The sequence below is a fragment of the Phacochoerus africanus genome, chromosome 7 (assembly GCF_016906955.1).
Source record: "Phacochoerus africanus isolate WHEZ1 chromosome 7, ROS_Pafr_v1, whole genome shotgun sequence".
NCBI classification, from domain to species: domain Eukaryota; kingdom Metazoa; phylum Chordata; class Mammalia; order Artiodactyla; family Suidae; genus Phacochoerus; species Phacochoerus africanus.
The window spans coordinates 90756247-90772791 of NC_062550.1; the positions used below are offsets into that span (position 1 = coordinate 90756247).

At 38.6% G+C, this 16545-nt stretch overlaps 1 protein-coding gene across 1 annotated transcript in view; it reads right to left on the bottom strand.

Annotated features, from left to right (window-relative positions):
- CFAP54 (cilia and flagella associated protein 54) overlaps positions 1–16545 on the bottom strand; it is a 308666-nt gene that overhangs the window by 197347 nt on the left and 94774 nt on the right. Inside the window, exons 23-26 of the mRNA XM_047788234.1 lie at positions 14722–14858; positions 9198–9345; positions 7186–7341; positions 3945–4067 (exon numbers count right to left, since the gene is read on the bottom strand). Coding sequence (XP_047644190.1) covers positions 3945–4067; positions 7186–7341; positions 9198–9345; positions 14722–14858 — 564 coding nt within the window. The remainder of the gene's footprint in view (positions 1–3944; positions 4068–7185; positions 7342–9197; positions 9346–14721; positions 14859–16545) is intronic.

Below are 16545 nucleotides of genomic sequence, written 5' to 3' on the forward strand. Positions count from 1 at the left end.
ATTTTTGGTAAATGTCTTTACCACTATGCAATGACTTCCTTCCATTTCTAAACTATTTGGAAATTTTGTCAGAAAAGGTTGCTAAGTGTTAGCCAATGCCTCTGTAGCCTTTTTCATATAATCTAATTGTTTTTCTCCTTTAATTGGCTGTTGCAAAAAAAACTTCAGGTTTCGTTTTAATTCAGATGGATCTTTTATACTTGACAATGAGACTGTCCGAAGACAGTGACCTAATGCCAGCCAGGAGCAGAAAAGGGTGACCAGACAGCACAGACTGGAAGGAGTCTACATAATGCCTCTCTCTCCTGATTAATGTTTTGGACCCTGAATTCCACTTTTTCAGATGTGAAAATTGTGTCTCCTCCTTTATTTTTTCCTGCATTTCCCAAAACCTTTGTCTACCCATTTATTTTTCAACCTTGGCTTATTATTTTGCTTTACAAGAGTTTCTGGAAATAATGCATATTTGAATCTGACTTTTCAGCCCATCTGACAGTCTCTTGTCTTCTGGGTTCATTCACCCTTAGTGATGTAATTAATATACTTGATTTTATTCCTTTCATCTTAAACACAATCTCTTTTTCCCTCTTCTTACTTTTGTTGAATTAGCCATTTTTGATCCCTGCCACTTTTTTTCTGTTCCTTTTTCCTCCCTGTCATTCCTCTGTTCATTCTCCCTTCTTGTCAATTTAGAAGTCCTATTGTGCTTTAAAGTTCAGCTCATGCCTATACACTCCACTGTCATCTTTAAATACATATGTCCTATTAGAAGAAAAGAATAATGTTATACAATAGGCATTTTTATACTGTATGTATTTTTAACACATAACCATGTGCCAAGCATCTCGACTTTCTTATCCCTCCCTTAACCCCAAACAGAATTTCTAGGTTACTCATTTCTAGGCTTTAGTTCTAGATTACTAATAAGTTTTTCTTTCAAGGATGACCCTTCTATTTCAAGAATCCTTACTTAGCATTTGTCTGCAAAGTCCTAGTCACATCATTATTATTGCAAGATTCATTGCTCCCATTATTCCTCTCCTTTTTGTCTTTCCCTCTCTTGGGATTTCTGCTCTGAACCAATTGTCACTTGATAGAGCATTTCCTCAAGTGTTTTGTTCAGATAAGTACATGGGCAGAATGCTTTCTAAATGCCCGCACTTCTGAGAATGTTTCTTTTGCCCTCACAAATGAATGATATCTTTCCTGGTTATTAATTTTGGGGTCTCAGTCTTTTCCCCTTAGGATTCTAAAAATGCTGCTCCAGGATTTTAACTTGTCGTGTTGCTGATAAAAAGTCTGAAGCTAATGGATTCTTTCCATTGCAAATAACCTATTCTTTGGCTATCAAGACTTTTAAGATTTGTCCTTATTCTTAGACTTTAAGAATTTTACCAACACGCGTTGGTATGTTCTTACATTACTCCTGCCTGGGACTCAGAAGGATGGCTCCTTCTCCATGCATTTCTTTTCCACTGCCAGACTCCTTTTATTTCATGTTATGACTTCTGGACCTGTCTTCTGAATTTATCACGAAGTAATTCTGTTCTACGTTGACAGATATTTCTTTTTTTTTTGTCTTTTTTTGTTGTTGTTGTTGTTGTTGTTGTTGCTATTTCTTGGGCCGCTCCCGCGGCATATGGAGGTTCCCAGGCTAGGGGTCGAATCGGAGCTGTAGCCACCGGCCTACGCCAGAGCCACAGCAACGCGGGATCCGAGTCGCGTCTGCAACCTACACCACAGCTCACAGCAACGCCGGATCGTTAACCCACTGAGCAAGGGCAGGGACTGAACCCACAACCTCATGGTTCCTAGTCAGATTCGTTAACCACTGTGCCACGACGGGAACTCCAATTGACAGATATTTCTTAAGCGTCGAGATTTGATTCAAGAAGTATCATCATCATAACCCTCATATGTTTAATTTTCTAACCAAAAGTGAAATTTGTTATATATGAAAGTTGTTACGGGAATAAATTCTAAGAGTTCTCATCACAAGAAAAAAAATTGTTTTCACTTCTTGCATTTTGTATCTATACAAGAAGATGCATGTTTTCTAAACTTATTGTGATAATCACTTCATGATATATGGAAATCAAATCATTATGCTGTGTACCTTAAACTTACACAGTGCTGTATGTCAATACTATCTCAATAAAACTGAAAGGAAAAATTTAATTTGTGGAGTCACAGGTTTTTTTGTTTTTTTTGTTTTGATAACCTAATTGTACTGCCTTGAAAGTTTTTTCTTTTTTCTTCCTTTCTTTTTTTAAAATTATTAAGTCATCTCTGATCCTTTCCAACATGGGAGAGTAAATAACACAATTATCCTAGTGTTTAGCCTGCTCTTTGCCCCTTGGGGCTCTGAGTTCCCTTAAGTGAGTTACTCTTTTTCTCTTCTTGCCAATGGCTCATGCTCCCTCAGCATCTACGCCGCGCAGGTCATGCAGGTCTATTCAGTGGTGGCAAACCAGTGAGTGACAAAAAACACAACTTTCTGCTCCTGAGGTCAAGCCAAGAATTGCTAGCAACTCATTAGCTCTTTGCTAAGGTAGAGGGTAGAGGCCTCTCTGTGGCCAGACCTCCACAGAAGCAAACTTAAGGCCCAGCTAAAGTGACACATCAAAGCAGCCCACCCATGCAGTATTCTTCTGGATCCTGACATATCAGAACGGCTCTGTGAGGACTACTTAAAAACAGGCAGGCAGATAGCGCCCTGCCTTGAGGAGACTCACTGGATTCAGGCAACCAAAGCCTCTGTGGAAACACACAATGCTGGTCTTTGAGCCCAGCAATGAGGATACCTAAGCCTACCTCTCTGCCTCTGGTCTCTTGGTTCTTTCTTCTTTCCAAAATGAGTGTGGTCCCATAAAATGCCTCTTTCCATCCCCCCTTCCCCAGCCTAAGATACACCCTCCAGGCTTTATTCACTAGCCTTCTCAGGCAACTTTTGATCTAAAATTTTTTTGGGGGGGTATTTTTTAAATATTTTAATTACTGTGATTAAAAGCAGCTTAACTTTCTATATCTTTTGGATTCCTAAGACAGTATAGTTTCATTATGATATCAGACAAAGACACACCAGTCAGAATAGCCGTCATTAATAAGTTCACAAATAACAAATGCTGGAGACGGTGTGGAGAAAAGCAAACCCTCCTACACTGATGGTGGGAATGTAAATTGGTACAACCATTATGGAAAACAGTATGGAGGTACCTCAGAAAACTAAATATAGAACCACCATACAACAACCCAGCAATCCTACTCTTGGGCATATATCTAGATAAACCTTTCCTTGAAAAAGACACATGTACCCATATGTTCATTGCCGCACTATTCACAATAGCCAAGACATGGAAACAACTCAAATGTCCATCGACAGATGATTGGATTAAGAAGATGTGGAAAATATATACACAATGGACTACTACTTAGCCATGAAAAAGAACAAAATAATGCCATTGCAGCAACATGGATGGAACCAGACTCACACACTAAGTGAAGTAAGTCAGAAGGAGAAAGACAAATTCCATAGGATATCACTTATATCTGGAATCTAATATACAGCACAAATGAATATTTCCAAAGAAAAGAAAATCTTGGACTTGGAGAAACAGACTTGTGATTGCCAAGGGAGAGGGGGAGGGAGTGGGATGGACGAGGAATCTGGGATAAATAGATGCAAACTATTGCCTTTGGAATGGATAAGCAATGAGATCCTGTTGTATAGCACTGGGAACTATATCTAGTCACTTATGATGGAACATGATGGAGGAGAATGTGAGAAAAAGAATGTACACATGTATGTGTGACTGGGTCACTCTGCTGTACAGTAGAAAATTGACAGAACACTGGAAACCAACTATAATGGAAAAAATAAAAATCATTAAAAAAAGAATGGTACACACACACAAAAGATGTCAGACAAAGAATGAGATAAATACCTTTGTTATATAGAAGATACAACAAGCTATCATGTGCTGCACACTTTCAAAGCTCGCGATGTGTTTCTTTGAGTGGATGATATTTGGTAGTCCTTGCAAAACCACTATACATTTTATCAAGATCTGAAAAATAGAAGCACAGTGGGTTTTGTTGAAAATATCATCCTTACTCATTAAAAAATGTTCTATTTAAATGATACAAGTTTTAAGCCATCACATTTTACTGTTATTAGTAATTATAGATAAATTGCTCATCATGTATAAATAAGTGTACCCTGAGATAAAATGGATAAATTCAATTTTCAGATGAGTCTTTCATCTCAGTAACTTGAAAACTAGCGGAGAAGATAAAGTAAATACACAAATGACTATAAAATGAAGCACATTTTGACAAGTGCCATAAAAGATACAGGCAGAGTATGACATCTATACAAGAAGCTACAGACCACATTCGGGCTTGGGAGGACACTGAAAAAACCATGTGGACAGGGCTATACCATATTAAATATACAGTGACACAAGTACTCGAAATAAGAGTTTCCTTTATCATTAAAACTAAGCATCCATATCCTAGGAAACCAATTAATATGGGGGCTTACTTCCTTAATTTTGCTCCACATTATATGATCCTGAATTTGATCAAGACGTAACTTTAGCTTTCAATACTGCTGCACAGTTCTCAGCAATATTACTATCAGAAAAGCAGAGCTGAAATTGCATCAATGTCTTCGTCATTCAGACTATCCCAAAAGACAAATTAATATATGGGTATTGGTCCTTTGTGGGTACGTTCATTGCTTCAAGCCACCATTCTAATCATGTTATTACTACTGTTACATGACACGTATGAATTTTTTAATGCTGCTTTAATTCCTCCCCTCCACCCCCGCCCTCTTCCCCCAACACCACACCAGATCCCCAGATCATGTCAACAACCTAGTAGTTCTGCAGTTTTCTCTGGGCTAATGTAATCTACATAAAAGCAAGGTTAATGTTATTTTACAAAATGAAATTTATACACATTTTCTGAACTGCGCCCTTCCCCTTCAAGCATGTCTTGTGAATAATCCCTCCAAGTTTACAAGTATAGCTCTAATTCATTACTTCTAATGGTTACATAATATTCTTTAGTGTGAACAAATCCTAATTTATTCAGCCATTTCCAGACTCTTCATGTTGCACAGTTTTATGGCTGAAGTTTTATAGTCTGGCAGGGCTCCTGTTACCGCACCTTCCCTTTGTCTCCATCTTTTCTGCCACCACCAAGAATGCCACAGTGACACCACCCTTATACAGGCTCGGGGGCCAAAATAAGTGGCAACCGAGGTGCCAGCTTTGAGGTGGTACCCAGTGAGGGTGACATACCAACCTCCAGGGCACAGCTAAATGACACTCTAAATCAATGACCATCATATGGGACTGTGTGCCCAGCAGGTGGAACCAAGGGGTAAAAAGAGGGGTGATTTTAGTCGGTGGGATAAATTGCTAATAAAGGGTTTGCTATGTTGGGTAAATGCCTTTTTTAATTTACTAAAATCGTATTCTATGAGATAAATTAATAGCAGAGGAATTGGTATGTCAGGTAAATTTGTTTCTTAATTTTACCGAAAATTATATTCAATTAAAATTAAGATTGCTTTGCAGAAATCCAACGCTTGTTACAATTCCCAGTTCTCCCATTAATGAATGAATATGCCTTTGCCCCACATCCTCACCAGCAATAGGTGTTACAGATCTTTTCAAGTCTGGCAGTCTCATTATGTTGTTGATTTAATGTGCATTTCTATGGATTTTCAGTTTTAGCATCTTTTCATACGTTTCTTGGCCACCTGGATTTTCTCTCCTGTACACTGCCTATTATTTTTCTGTGCCCATTTTTTATTGTTATTGTCAATTTGTAAGACTTCTGTTATATATGTTATACTATATATTTTACATTACATACATATTACATTACATGTAAATATTTACATATGTACCCTTATCAGTGTTAGATATTTTCCCAAAGCCGTAAATGTTCTACTATCTTTATTATGGCCTCTTTTGTCACACGTAGGTTAACATAAATATAGTCAAATATGTCTTGTCTTTCTTATTATTTCTAAGAATTCTCTCTTGGTTGGAAAGGGGTCCCCCATCCCTGGATTGCACATGTCATCTCCTGAGATTTTTTTTTTTCCTAAAAGTTTTTGCCTCATTTTACCTCTAAGTCATTAGTACACCTGGACTTTTTATGTTTGATACAAAATTCGGGTCCAATTCTACTTTCTTTCAGATGAATATCCAGATATTTCGCCACCCTTTACTAAACAAATCCATTATCTTCCCATCAGGTTGGAATCCCAGTTCAAATACCTATTACATTCTCATACAGAGTGAGGTCTATTTCTGAAGCCTCTCCTTTGTTCCACTCATCTTTTCCTGCTCTAAGCAATACAGTTTAATTAGCAACTCTTTTCCTAAGGCCTTTCCCCATAGCTCTAACCCACTTTCTTTTTTTTTTTTTGTCTTTTTTTTGCTATTTCTTTGGGCCACTCCCGCAGCATATGGAGGTTCCCAGGCTAGGGGTCGAATCGGAGCTGTAGCCGCCGGCCTACGCCAGAGCCACAGCAACGTGGGATCTGAGCCGCGTCTGCAACCCACACCACAGCTCACAGCAACGCCGGATCTTAACCCACTGAACAAGGGCAGGGACTGAACCCGCAACCTCATGGCTCCTAGTCGGATTCGTCAACCACTGCGCCACGATGGGAACTCCCCTAACCCACTTTCTGAGTTAAAGATATCCTGATCTGGCGTTATCGAGACCTGCGGTGTAGGTCGCAGATGAGGCTTGGATCCCTCATTGCTGTAGCTGTGGTGTAGGCTGGCAGCTGTAGCTCCGATTGGACCCCTAACCTGGGGAACCTTCATGTGCCGTGGGCAATGGCATAAAAAAAGAATATAAAAATTGAAATGACTTAAACAACCTAGAAAAATATATTGCCAGTATTTAAATATGGACAGCAATGGGGTCGAATGTTTTCAGAGAAGCAGATTTTAAGTTGTTATTTATGTTTACCCAGATGTTTCTTCAAATTATTAAAATGTTTTTCAGTTAGCTCATGAAATTTCATGCTTGTTCTTGACCAATTCTCACTCTCTAAGAGATATATTGCTTTTTCCTTTTCAAAGTGCATTGCTGAGTTGCTTTTATAGAAATACCCTTCTCTTGGGAGGAGGAAAAAAAAAATACCCTTACCTGTACAACGGGTACCAAAACAATATTGTGATAGATTATAGGAGCCAGGAGGCCATAGCATTGAGTCACTGCTTGAAGGGCATAAGTGGAGTCATTTAGGTAGTTGCTAAGTTCCAATGCCACTAACACTCTCTCACATTCAATTAGTCTAGCAATCTGTAAAGACACAGATATTGTTACTTGAATGGAACTTCAGATACTTAACTAAATTGTCTCTAAGGAGAAGAAGAAAGGGTAGAAAATATGATCCTTGTGGCGTAACAGTAACATGAATGCTGATCTAAAGAACACCTAAATTTAGGAATAACTCTAATGCCCAATAATGCTGTCTATGGATGACACAGTCATAGAATTAAGGTTCAGTATTTTTTAAATAGTGACACAAATACCATAAGTAACAGAAAAGGAACCAATCTTTTTTAAGTGGCACAATAAAATCTTGGCTACATTTTAATGTTGGGGAAAAAAAAAATCTAGCTTTTTTCAAAAATATAAATTTCAACAATTAATAATTATCATATCTCTGTAATATGGCCCCTACTTGATGAACATAATCTCATTTCCCTTCTGGATACGTGAGAAAACGACCAATTTTCAGTAGACCAAACTAATCTTCTTTTACACTTCCGCTGCTTAAAGTAAAATGTAAAGTTAGGCTTTCCATAATAAAATGCCACTCAAAAAGAATAAAAATCCTCTGTTACCCCTTACTTCTCTTTCCTGAGCAAAGATTTCATTATCTGCCTATATATCCACACAAGATAATGAACAAAGGAAAACATTATGAGTGGCAACCAAAAATTTCCGTGCAGCAAATGATGACTAGAATGGTAATCCAGCACTCTGGAATTCACCTAGGTACTTAAAGCTCGTCTTTGCTTTCAGACGAGATGAGGAGAGAAGAAGCTGAACGCAGTGTGGCAGGACCGGGTGGATGGCTGTGCCTGCTCAGGCTCGACAAGCCTGTGAACTTGTCTTAGGCAAAGGGTTATGCTTTTTTTTCACTTTCATAGCCACAGCAACCAGCACAGTCTCATGTAACAATTTATCATTTAACTACAGCAAAAGTCTCCATAGAGAGAAAACCAAGAGTAAACTTCAACCTAGACGGAAAAAAATAATGTAGGACTGTTATTAAAAGCAAGAGCTGCCCATGGAGGCAAAGCAATGTTTCTAAGCTCCCTGAGAACCTATCAGCAGAAGACAGGTTAAATTCCTGCCTCTGCACAGGAATACGACATTGTAATTTTAAAGAAAGTGGCAGATGAGTTTATACCAACATGAAAATATGTCCAAAATATATTACAAAAAGTATTTAAAAGGCAAGCTGCAGAACAGCAAGTAGATCATGATCCTATTATGATAAATAATAATAATAATAAAATATTTGTCTATGCATTTTTTTAATGAGAGAAATCCCATGAAGACTAAAATGAAGTATTCTTGGGTGCAATAGCATTACAATGAGTTTCACTTTATACATTATACATATTTGAATATTTAAATTTACACTACTTTTATGTAGGAAAAAATATAAACTGAAAAAGAAAGAAAAGACCATGAATTTGGGCCTGTGAAACCTACATAAAATAGCAAGTAAACCAGCACAATCATACAACGGCCTGTCCTCCATTCACCAGCCAGGATATGAGATTCCTGAAGAATATAAACTTTAAATATCAAGAAACAAAAGGAAGGAATTCCCGTCGTGGCGCAGCAGAAACGAATCTGACTAGGAACCATGAGGTTGCGGGTTCGATCCCTGGCCTCGCTCAGTGGGTTAAGGATCCGGTGTTGCCACGAGCTGTGGTGTAGGTTGAAGACACGGCTTGGATCTGGCTTGGCTGTGGCTGTGGTGGAGGCTGGCAGGTACAGCTCTGATTCGACCCCTAGCCTGGGAACCTCCACATGCCATGGGTGTGGCCCTGAAAAGTTTAAAAAAAAAAAAAAGAAAGAAAAGAAAAAGAACAAAGGGAAATCAGCACATTTTTCAGTCACTTTAATTCACTTACTTGTTGAGAGGGGAAAATCTCATTGCCTTTAATATTATCACAGAAAAGATGTTCCTCTTTAATTTTAATGTCACTTGTTACAAAAATATTTCTAAGAAAAAGATATAAGAGAATTGAAGACGTCTCTGCCAAGATATCTGAATGTAATCTGCAAAAAGAAGAAAACTATGTTACAGGGTAAATATAAAATGATTGTAGCATGCAAGCTCAACTTTTTAGACTGATTTTGGTTTTTTTACATATTGATTTCAGTTTTTTTACATATTTTTTAATAAAGTATAGGTCTATCCCAAGAGACTGGAGAGAGCTCCCTGTGGCTGTACAGTGGGACCTCATTGCTTATCCATTCTGAATGTAATAGTTTGCATCTACTAACCCCGAACATCCAGTCTATCCCACTGACTCTGATTTGTTAATACCAACATGATGATCCTGAGATAACAGCAAAATCTGTTACTCTTGTTCAGATGTTTAAACTGAAATTAAAGACTTTTTTTTTTTTTTAAAGCCACACCTGGGGCATAAGGTAGTTCCTAGGCTAGGGGTCTAATCAGAGTCATAGCTGCTGGCCTACACCACAGCCACAGCAATGCCAGATCTAAGCTGCATCTGTGACCCACCCCACAGCTTGTGGCAACACTGGATCCTTAACCCACTGAGCAAGGCCAGAGATCAAACCCCCAGTTTCATGGATACGAGTTGGGTTCTTAACTCACTGAGCCACAGTGGCAACTCTTAAAGACTCTTCTAAACAAGTTCACAACTAAGAAATTAAGCTACTAACATATAATATTATGAGCACATAAAATAACTATTGGCAAAGTTTTCTGGTTCTAATATATAAAGCCCTCTTCTATCAATATAATGAAATCACTAGAGACATTCAGAAGTTTGGAAAATAAGCTGAATATTTCAATCAATAATTAAGTGAGGGTTATTTACAGCAAAATCAGCCATGGTTAGAGAGACAGAGAGATGGGGTCGGGGGTGGGGGGATGTGGAGAGATACTTCTAATTATCTTTTCTAAATTACAGTCAACAGTGCCAACCAACCACGGGCAAAACTGCAAAGTCTGCAGTCTTCCTTCTTCATTTCCCTAGTCCCTTCCTTGCTCTTAGCCTTACTTGGTGACAAACTGTCTCTCCTAAGCTTCAGGTCTCTCCATTCTCCACACCCTCTATAAAACAAGAAAGGATCTGACATAAGTAATTCGCAGCTGAGGATGATCTGTTTTACTCCCTACGAATAAAAGCCCAGGACCAGATGGCTTCACAGGCAAATTCTACCAAACATACAAAAAGGATCTGGTTCCCATCTTCCCTAAACTTTTTCAAAAGGTTGAAGAAGGAGGAACACTCTCAAAGACATTCTATGATGCCACCATCACCCTAATTCCAAAACCAGACAGAGAGATACCACCAAAAAAGAAAACCATCGACCAATATCGTTGATGAATATAGATGCAAAAATTCTCAACAAAATTCTAGCCAACCGGATCCAACAACATATCAAAAAGATCGTACACCATGACCAGGTGGGATTCATCCCAGGTTCACAAGGATGGTCCAACATACATAAATCAATCAACATCATATACCACATTAACAAAAGAAAAGTCAAAAACCATATGATCAAGAAAAAAAAAAAAAACCATATGATCATCTCAATAGATTTAGAAAAAGCATTTGACAAAGTCCAACATCCATTTACGATAAAAACTCTCACCAAAGTAGTACAGAGGGAATATTCCTTAACATAATCAAAGCCATTTATGACAAACCCACAGCCAATATAATATTCAAAAGAGAAAAGCTGAAAGCCTTCTCACTAAAATCTGGAACAAGACAGGGATGCCCACTCTTACCACTGCTATCCAACATAGTTTTGGAAGTCCTAGCCACAGCAATCAGACAAACAAAAGAAATAAAAGGCATCCAAATAGTAAGAGAAGAGATAAAACTGTCACTGTATGCAGATGACATGATACTATACATAGAAAACCCTAAGGAATCAACCCAAAAACCACTTGATCTGATTAACAAATTCAGCAAAGTAGCAGGATATAAGATTAACTAACATTCAGAAATAAGTCACATTTCTATATACTAACAATGAAATATTAGAAAAGGAATACAGAAATACAATACCTTTAAAAATTGCACCCCAAAAAATCAAATACCTGGGAATATACCTGACCAAGGAGGTGAAAGACATATGCCCAGTACTATAAAACATTAATCAAGGAAATTAAAGGAGACATAAAGAAATGGAAAGATATTCCATTTTCCTGGACAGGAAAAATTAATATTGTAAAAATGGCCATACTACCCAAAGCAATCTATAGATTCAATGCAATTCCTATCAAATCACCCAGGACATTTTTCACAGAACTAGAACAGACAATCCAAAAACTTATATGGAACCACAAAAGACCCAGAATCACCAAAGCAATCCTGAGAAACAAAAACCAAGCAGGAGGCATAACTCTTCCAGACTTCAAGCAATATTATGAAGTCACAGTCATCAAAACAGTGTGGTACTGGTACCAAAACAGACATACAGACCAATGGAACAGAATAGAGAACCCAGAAATACACCCTGACACCTATGGTCAATTAATCTTTGATAAAGGAGGCAAGAACATAAAATGGGAAAAAGAAGGTCTATTCAGCAAGAATTGCTGGGAAACCTGGACAGCTGCATGCAAAGCAATGAAACTAGAACACACCCTCACACCATGCACAAAAATAAACTCCAAATGGCTGAAAGACTTAAATATACGACAGGACACCATCAAACTCCTAGAAGAAACATAGGCAAAACACTCTCTGACATCAACCTCATGCATATTTTCTCAGGTCAGTCTCCCAAGGCAGCAGAAATAAGAGCAAAAATAAACCAATGGGACCTGATCAAACTGACAAGCTTTTGCACAACAAAGGAAACCAAAAAGAAAACAGAAAGACAGCTTACAAAATGGGAGAAAATAACTTCAAACGATGCAACAGACAAGGGCTTAGTCTCTAGAATATACAAGCAACTTACACAACTCAACAGCAAAAAAAACACCCAATAGAAAAATGGGCAAAAGACCTGAATGGACAGTTCTCCAAGGAAGATGTACAGATGGCCAACAAGCACTTGAAACAATGCTCAATGTCCCTGATTATCAGAGAAATGCAAATCAAAACTACCATGAGATACCACCTCACACTAGTCAGAATGGCCGTCATTAATAGGTCCACAAATAACAAATGCTGGAGGGGGTGTGGAGAAAAGGGAACCCTCCTCCACTGTTGGTGGGAATGTAAGCTGGTACAGCCACTATGGAGAACAGTATGGAGGTACCTTAGAAAACTATACGTAGAACTACCATACAACCCAGCAGTTCCATTCCTGGGAATATATCCGGACAAAACTTACCTTAAAAAAGACACATGCACCCGCATGTTCATTGCTGCCCTATTCACAATAGCCAAGACATGGAAACAACCCAAATGTCCACTGATGGATGACTGGAATATACACAATGGAATACTACTGAGCCATAAAAAGAACGACATAATGCCATTTGCAGCAACATGGATGGAACTAGAGACTCTCATCCTGAGTGAAGTAAGTCAGAAAGAGAAAGACAAATACCATAGGATATCACTTATAACTGGAATCTAATATACAGCACAAATGAACATCTCCAACTGCTCTCTGCCTGATCTTGCACCAACATCTAATACTGCTGACCAGACCCTCTGTCATCATATTCTCCCTTCCCTTGGCAATGCACTCTCCTGGACTTTCACTGCCAGGACTGCTCCTTTTCAATTTCCTTCCTTGGTACCCACTCCTGCTTCTGCCTCTTAAATGGGAGCAATGCCCAGGATAAAAGTCCATCCTTATTCCTTTACTGCTAAACAGTCATCCCCTGGGAGATATCACTTATTGTCAAACTTTCAATGATGACCTCAATGGACAATTTACATTCCTGTGTCTCTAGCCTTGGCTCCGTCCTCAGTGTCAGCATTCAATATCCAACTACCAACCAGACACCTCAGATCTACAAAAGCTTCCTGCTGGAAAACTAAATTCAAAATATCCCCCAATTCATTATCTTCCTCTAAAAATGTGTTTCACCCCTCGGGTTGCCTTAGTAAATATCAGAGGCTTCCCAGTCACTTAACACTGGAAATCTCAGTTAACTTTCACTCCTTCCTCTCTCTTATTCCCCCCAAGTCACATAATATCTTCCAAAACCTGTCCCTTCCTCCTCTGAAACGCCTCTCAAATCCATCCCCCTTAGCTTAGAGCATCCTTGTACAGGGTCAATGCCAAGTCTATGTTTGCTTAACTGAATGGAATTATACCTTTATGTGAATAAGCATTACCAATGCCTTCTCTTATCCAGTATTTGCATTTTTAAGCTCATTACCTTTGATTGAGGAGTGAAGGGTTTTGTCTTATTAAAGGAATTTTAAGAATTAAAAAGCAGCTGGGGTTGTGGGATGGAAGTCCTATAAAACTGGATTGTGATGATCATTGTACAACTACAAATGTAATAAATTCATTGAGTAATAAAATTAAATAAAATTACAATATATAAACAAATAAATGAGCTATTACCCAATGGGAAAAAAAGGAGAAAAAAAAAGAGTTAACAAGCAGGTAAAGGAGACAGTTGTTTTTGAACATGTTGAGACAGGTTGAAATTACACTAATTCTCATTTCTGAGGCTGCTCTTAAACCTTGGTCTCTTAAGGGAAAATGATGGTAAAGCAAAGCTTGGCCTGTGGCATTTTATGGCTTTCACAGGACTATTTGCAGTTGATGCTGTAATCCTGGGAGACTCTTTAAGCAAAGGAAAAGCCTTCTTACCATGAGAGTCCACCCATCAGACCCTAACCCTAACCTCCACCTGACCTTTCTCTGTTACAAAGGTCCCCAACGCATATTTGTGTTTTCCAGTATAACTGACGTTACCTTACTTAGCATTTGTTATTTTTTCCTTAACTTTGTTACTGTCTATGCAGAATGCATCCACATGCTTCCCGTGGATTTTTTTTTTCCTGATTTTAACAAAAGACATTTCTAATAAGGACTTAAGCCTTTGAAATGTAGATGCTTACTAGAATACTTACTATTGGAAATGGTTTTACATGGACCATCTTAACGTGAAATGGAAAATAAATTAATTCTAGGCTTCACACCCAACACCTGTATTTTTAATAGGCAAATTAATTTTTTTTTTGTGGTTTTTTTTTTAGGGCCACACTAGCAGCCTATGGAGTTCCCAGGCTAGGGGTCCAATCGGAGCTGTAGCCACCGGCCTACGCCAGAGCCACAGCAACGCGGGATCCGAGCCGTGTCTGCAACCTACACCACAGCTCACGGCAACGCCAGATCCTTAACCCACTGAGAAGGCCAGGGATCGAACCAGCATCCTCATGGATGCTAGTGGGGTTTGTTAACCGCCAAGCCACAATGGGAACTCAAGGCAAATTAGTATTTTAAAAGAATATTTCTAATTACCTTCTCTGTGTAATAGTCATTATATTGCTTAAGCAGACAACGGATTGGTCATCCTGAGGTGGCGAAACAACAAAGTAATCCCAGACTGGTGAGAAGACTTTCTTAGCCAACTGGTAGTTCCCAATCTGATAGGCGACCTATGACAGAAAATACGTTATCTTAAACAGCACCTGGATTTGTGAACTGTGCATTTTAAACAGGAATTCTGAGAAGGTCCTATCACAGGCTAATTTCAGAGAGGTATTCACATTGGCTGTTCTGCTCTAGAGCACCCCAGCAAGGTAATGTCGGCCACTGGCAAGGGAGACAGACACATTTTGAAATCTCTTTTATTTCTAAATTGCATGGAAATTTGAAACTCTGTAAGGATGTTTCAAATTCTCATAAGCAAAACAAAGATCACATCTGAGCCAAATTAATTTCATTTCCATCTATCTCGGCAGCGCACTCCATTTATTACAGACACTCTTATAATGAACAATCTGTTCCAAGAGAAACAATCAGATTTCCCAAACCCAAAATACGAAATACACTTCATTCCTGTCTGGGTTCTGACTGACACTTTCAGAGCTTTTGTGCAACGAAGGGCTCACAGATGAAAAGAGTGAAGAATAAAACAGAGCCACTTCCAAGACGACATCATGGGTTTTAAGTTTAACACATTCCACATTGGCCAAAAGAACTTTCACTGGTAAAATCCAGAAGCTCAGGAGAAAAAGGAAAACCATCCAATTTACTTGTTTCTTTTGGTAGAGTATGTTTCTTGAAACATATTTCTAAAAATCACTCCATTCAAATATGTCTAAGAAATCTCACCACATGAGTCACGGGCTGCTTCAGATCCTTAGTGGAAGCAGGCAGGATGTGGAGTATAAATCCATTCATTACGTTAAGTATATAAATGACATGTTGCTAGACTATGCTCCACACAAAGAGAGAACAGAACATTTAAAATCTGTCCAGTCGGTATTCAGAACCAACCAACCACTAAACTTTTACGAAGCTTCTACTCTGTGCTAAGCACTATGGTTTCTCCAAAGTGTAAAACGATCTCATACTCCATGAAATTGGAGCCAAGTTACAGACACAAAACACGTGAAATTACAGAAAATCTACAAAGAATAACATCGTTACTGTAGAGACTTAGAAAAGGAGAAATGAAGACTTCAAGGAGGAGTCAGTGGCCAGAGATGGTTCAGATGAGGCACAGTTCGACAGAAGCTGAAAAAGCTCCTGTAAGGGCAAGAGCCATAGTGCCCTGAAGAGAGGCTGAAAAGAGGAGTCGGAATTTGAAGAAAAGGAGACAGAAGGATCGCAGGAAGCCTTGAACATCAGGTGGAAGAGTTTTAAACATGCCAAGTACTGGACGAAGCACTTTATGTGTGTTAGTGTGTGGACTCCTCATTACGGTGCTATGACGTGAGCTCTGTGATCACCCCAGTTTCAAATGAGGAAACCAGGGCATTGAGAAGGTGAATACATTGTATAGAACCTGATATTCAGTAAAAAAAAAAAAAAAAAAATTGTAGAGCCAAGACTTAGCGTGATAGGTGAGGTCACGTCTCTGGGCCACCTTGGTCAAGTGAAAACATCAGACTAAACAGTCACTAAAACATCATATAATTCTACGATTTACCATGGGAAATGATAACAGATGATGTGTAAGGGAGTTGGTGAAACTAGAACTGAATGTTCTTTCCTCTTAAAATAAACCATTTAAAAAATAATGCTATTTATTTAATCAGTGTACATTGCAAAACAAGAAAAGACGCCATGATAAAACTAAGATTTGGGGTTCCCTGGTGGCTCAGCAGATAAAGGAGC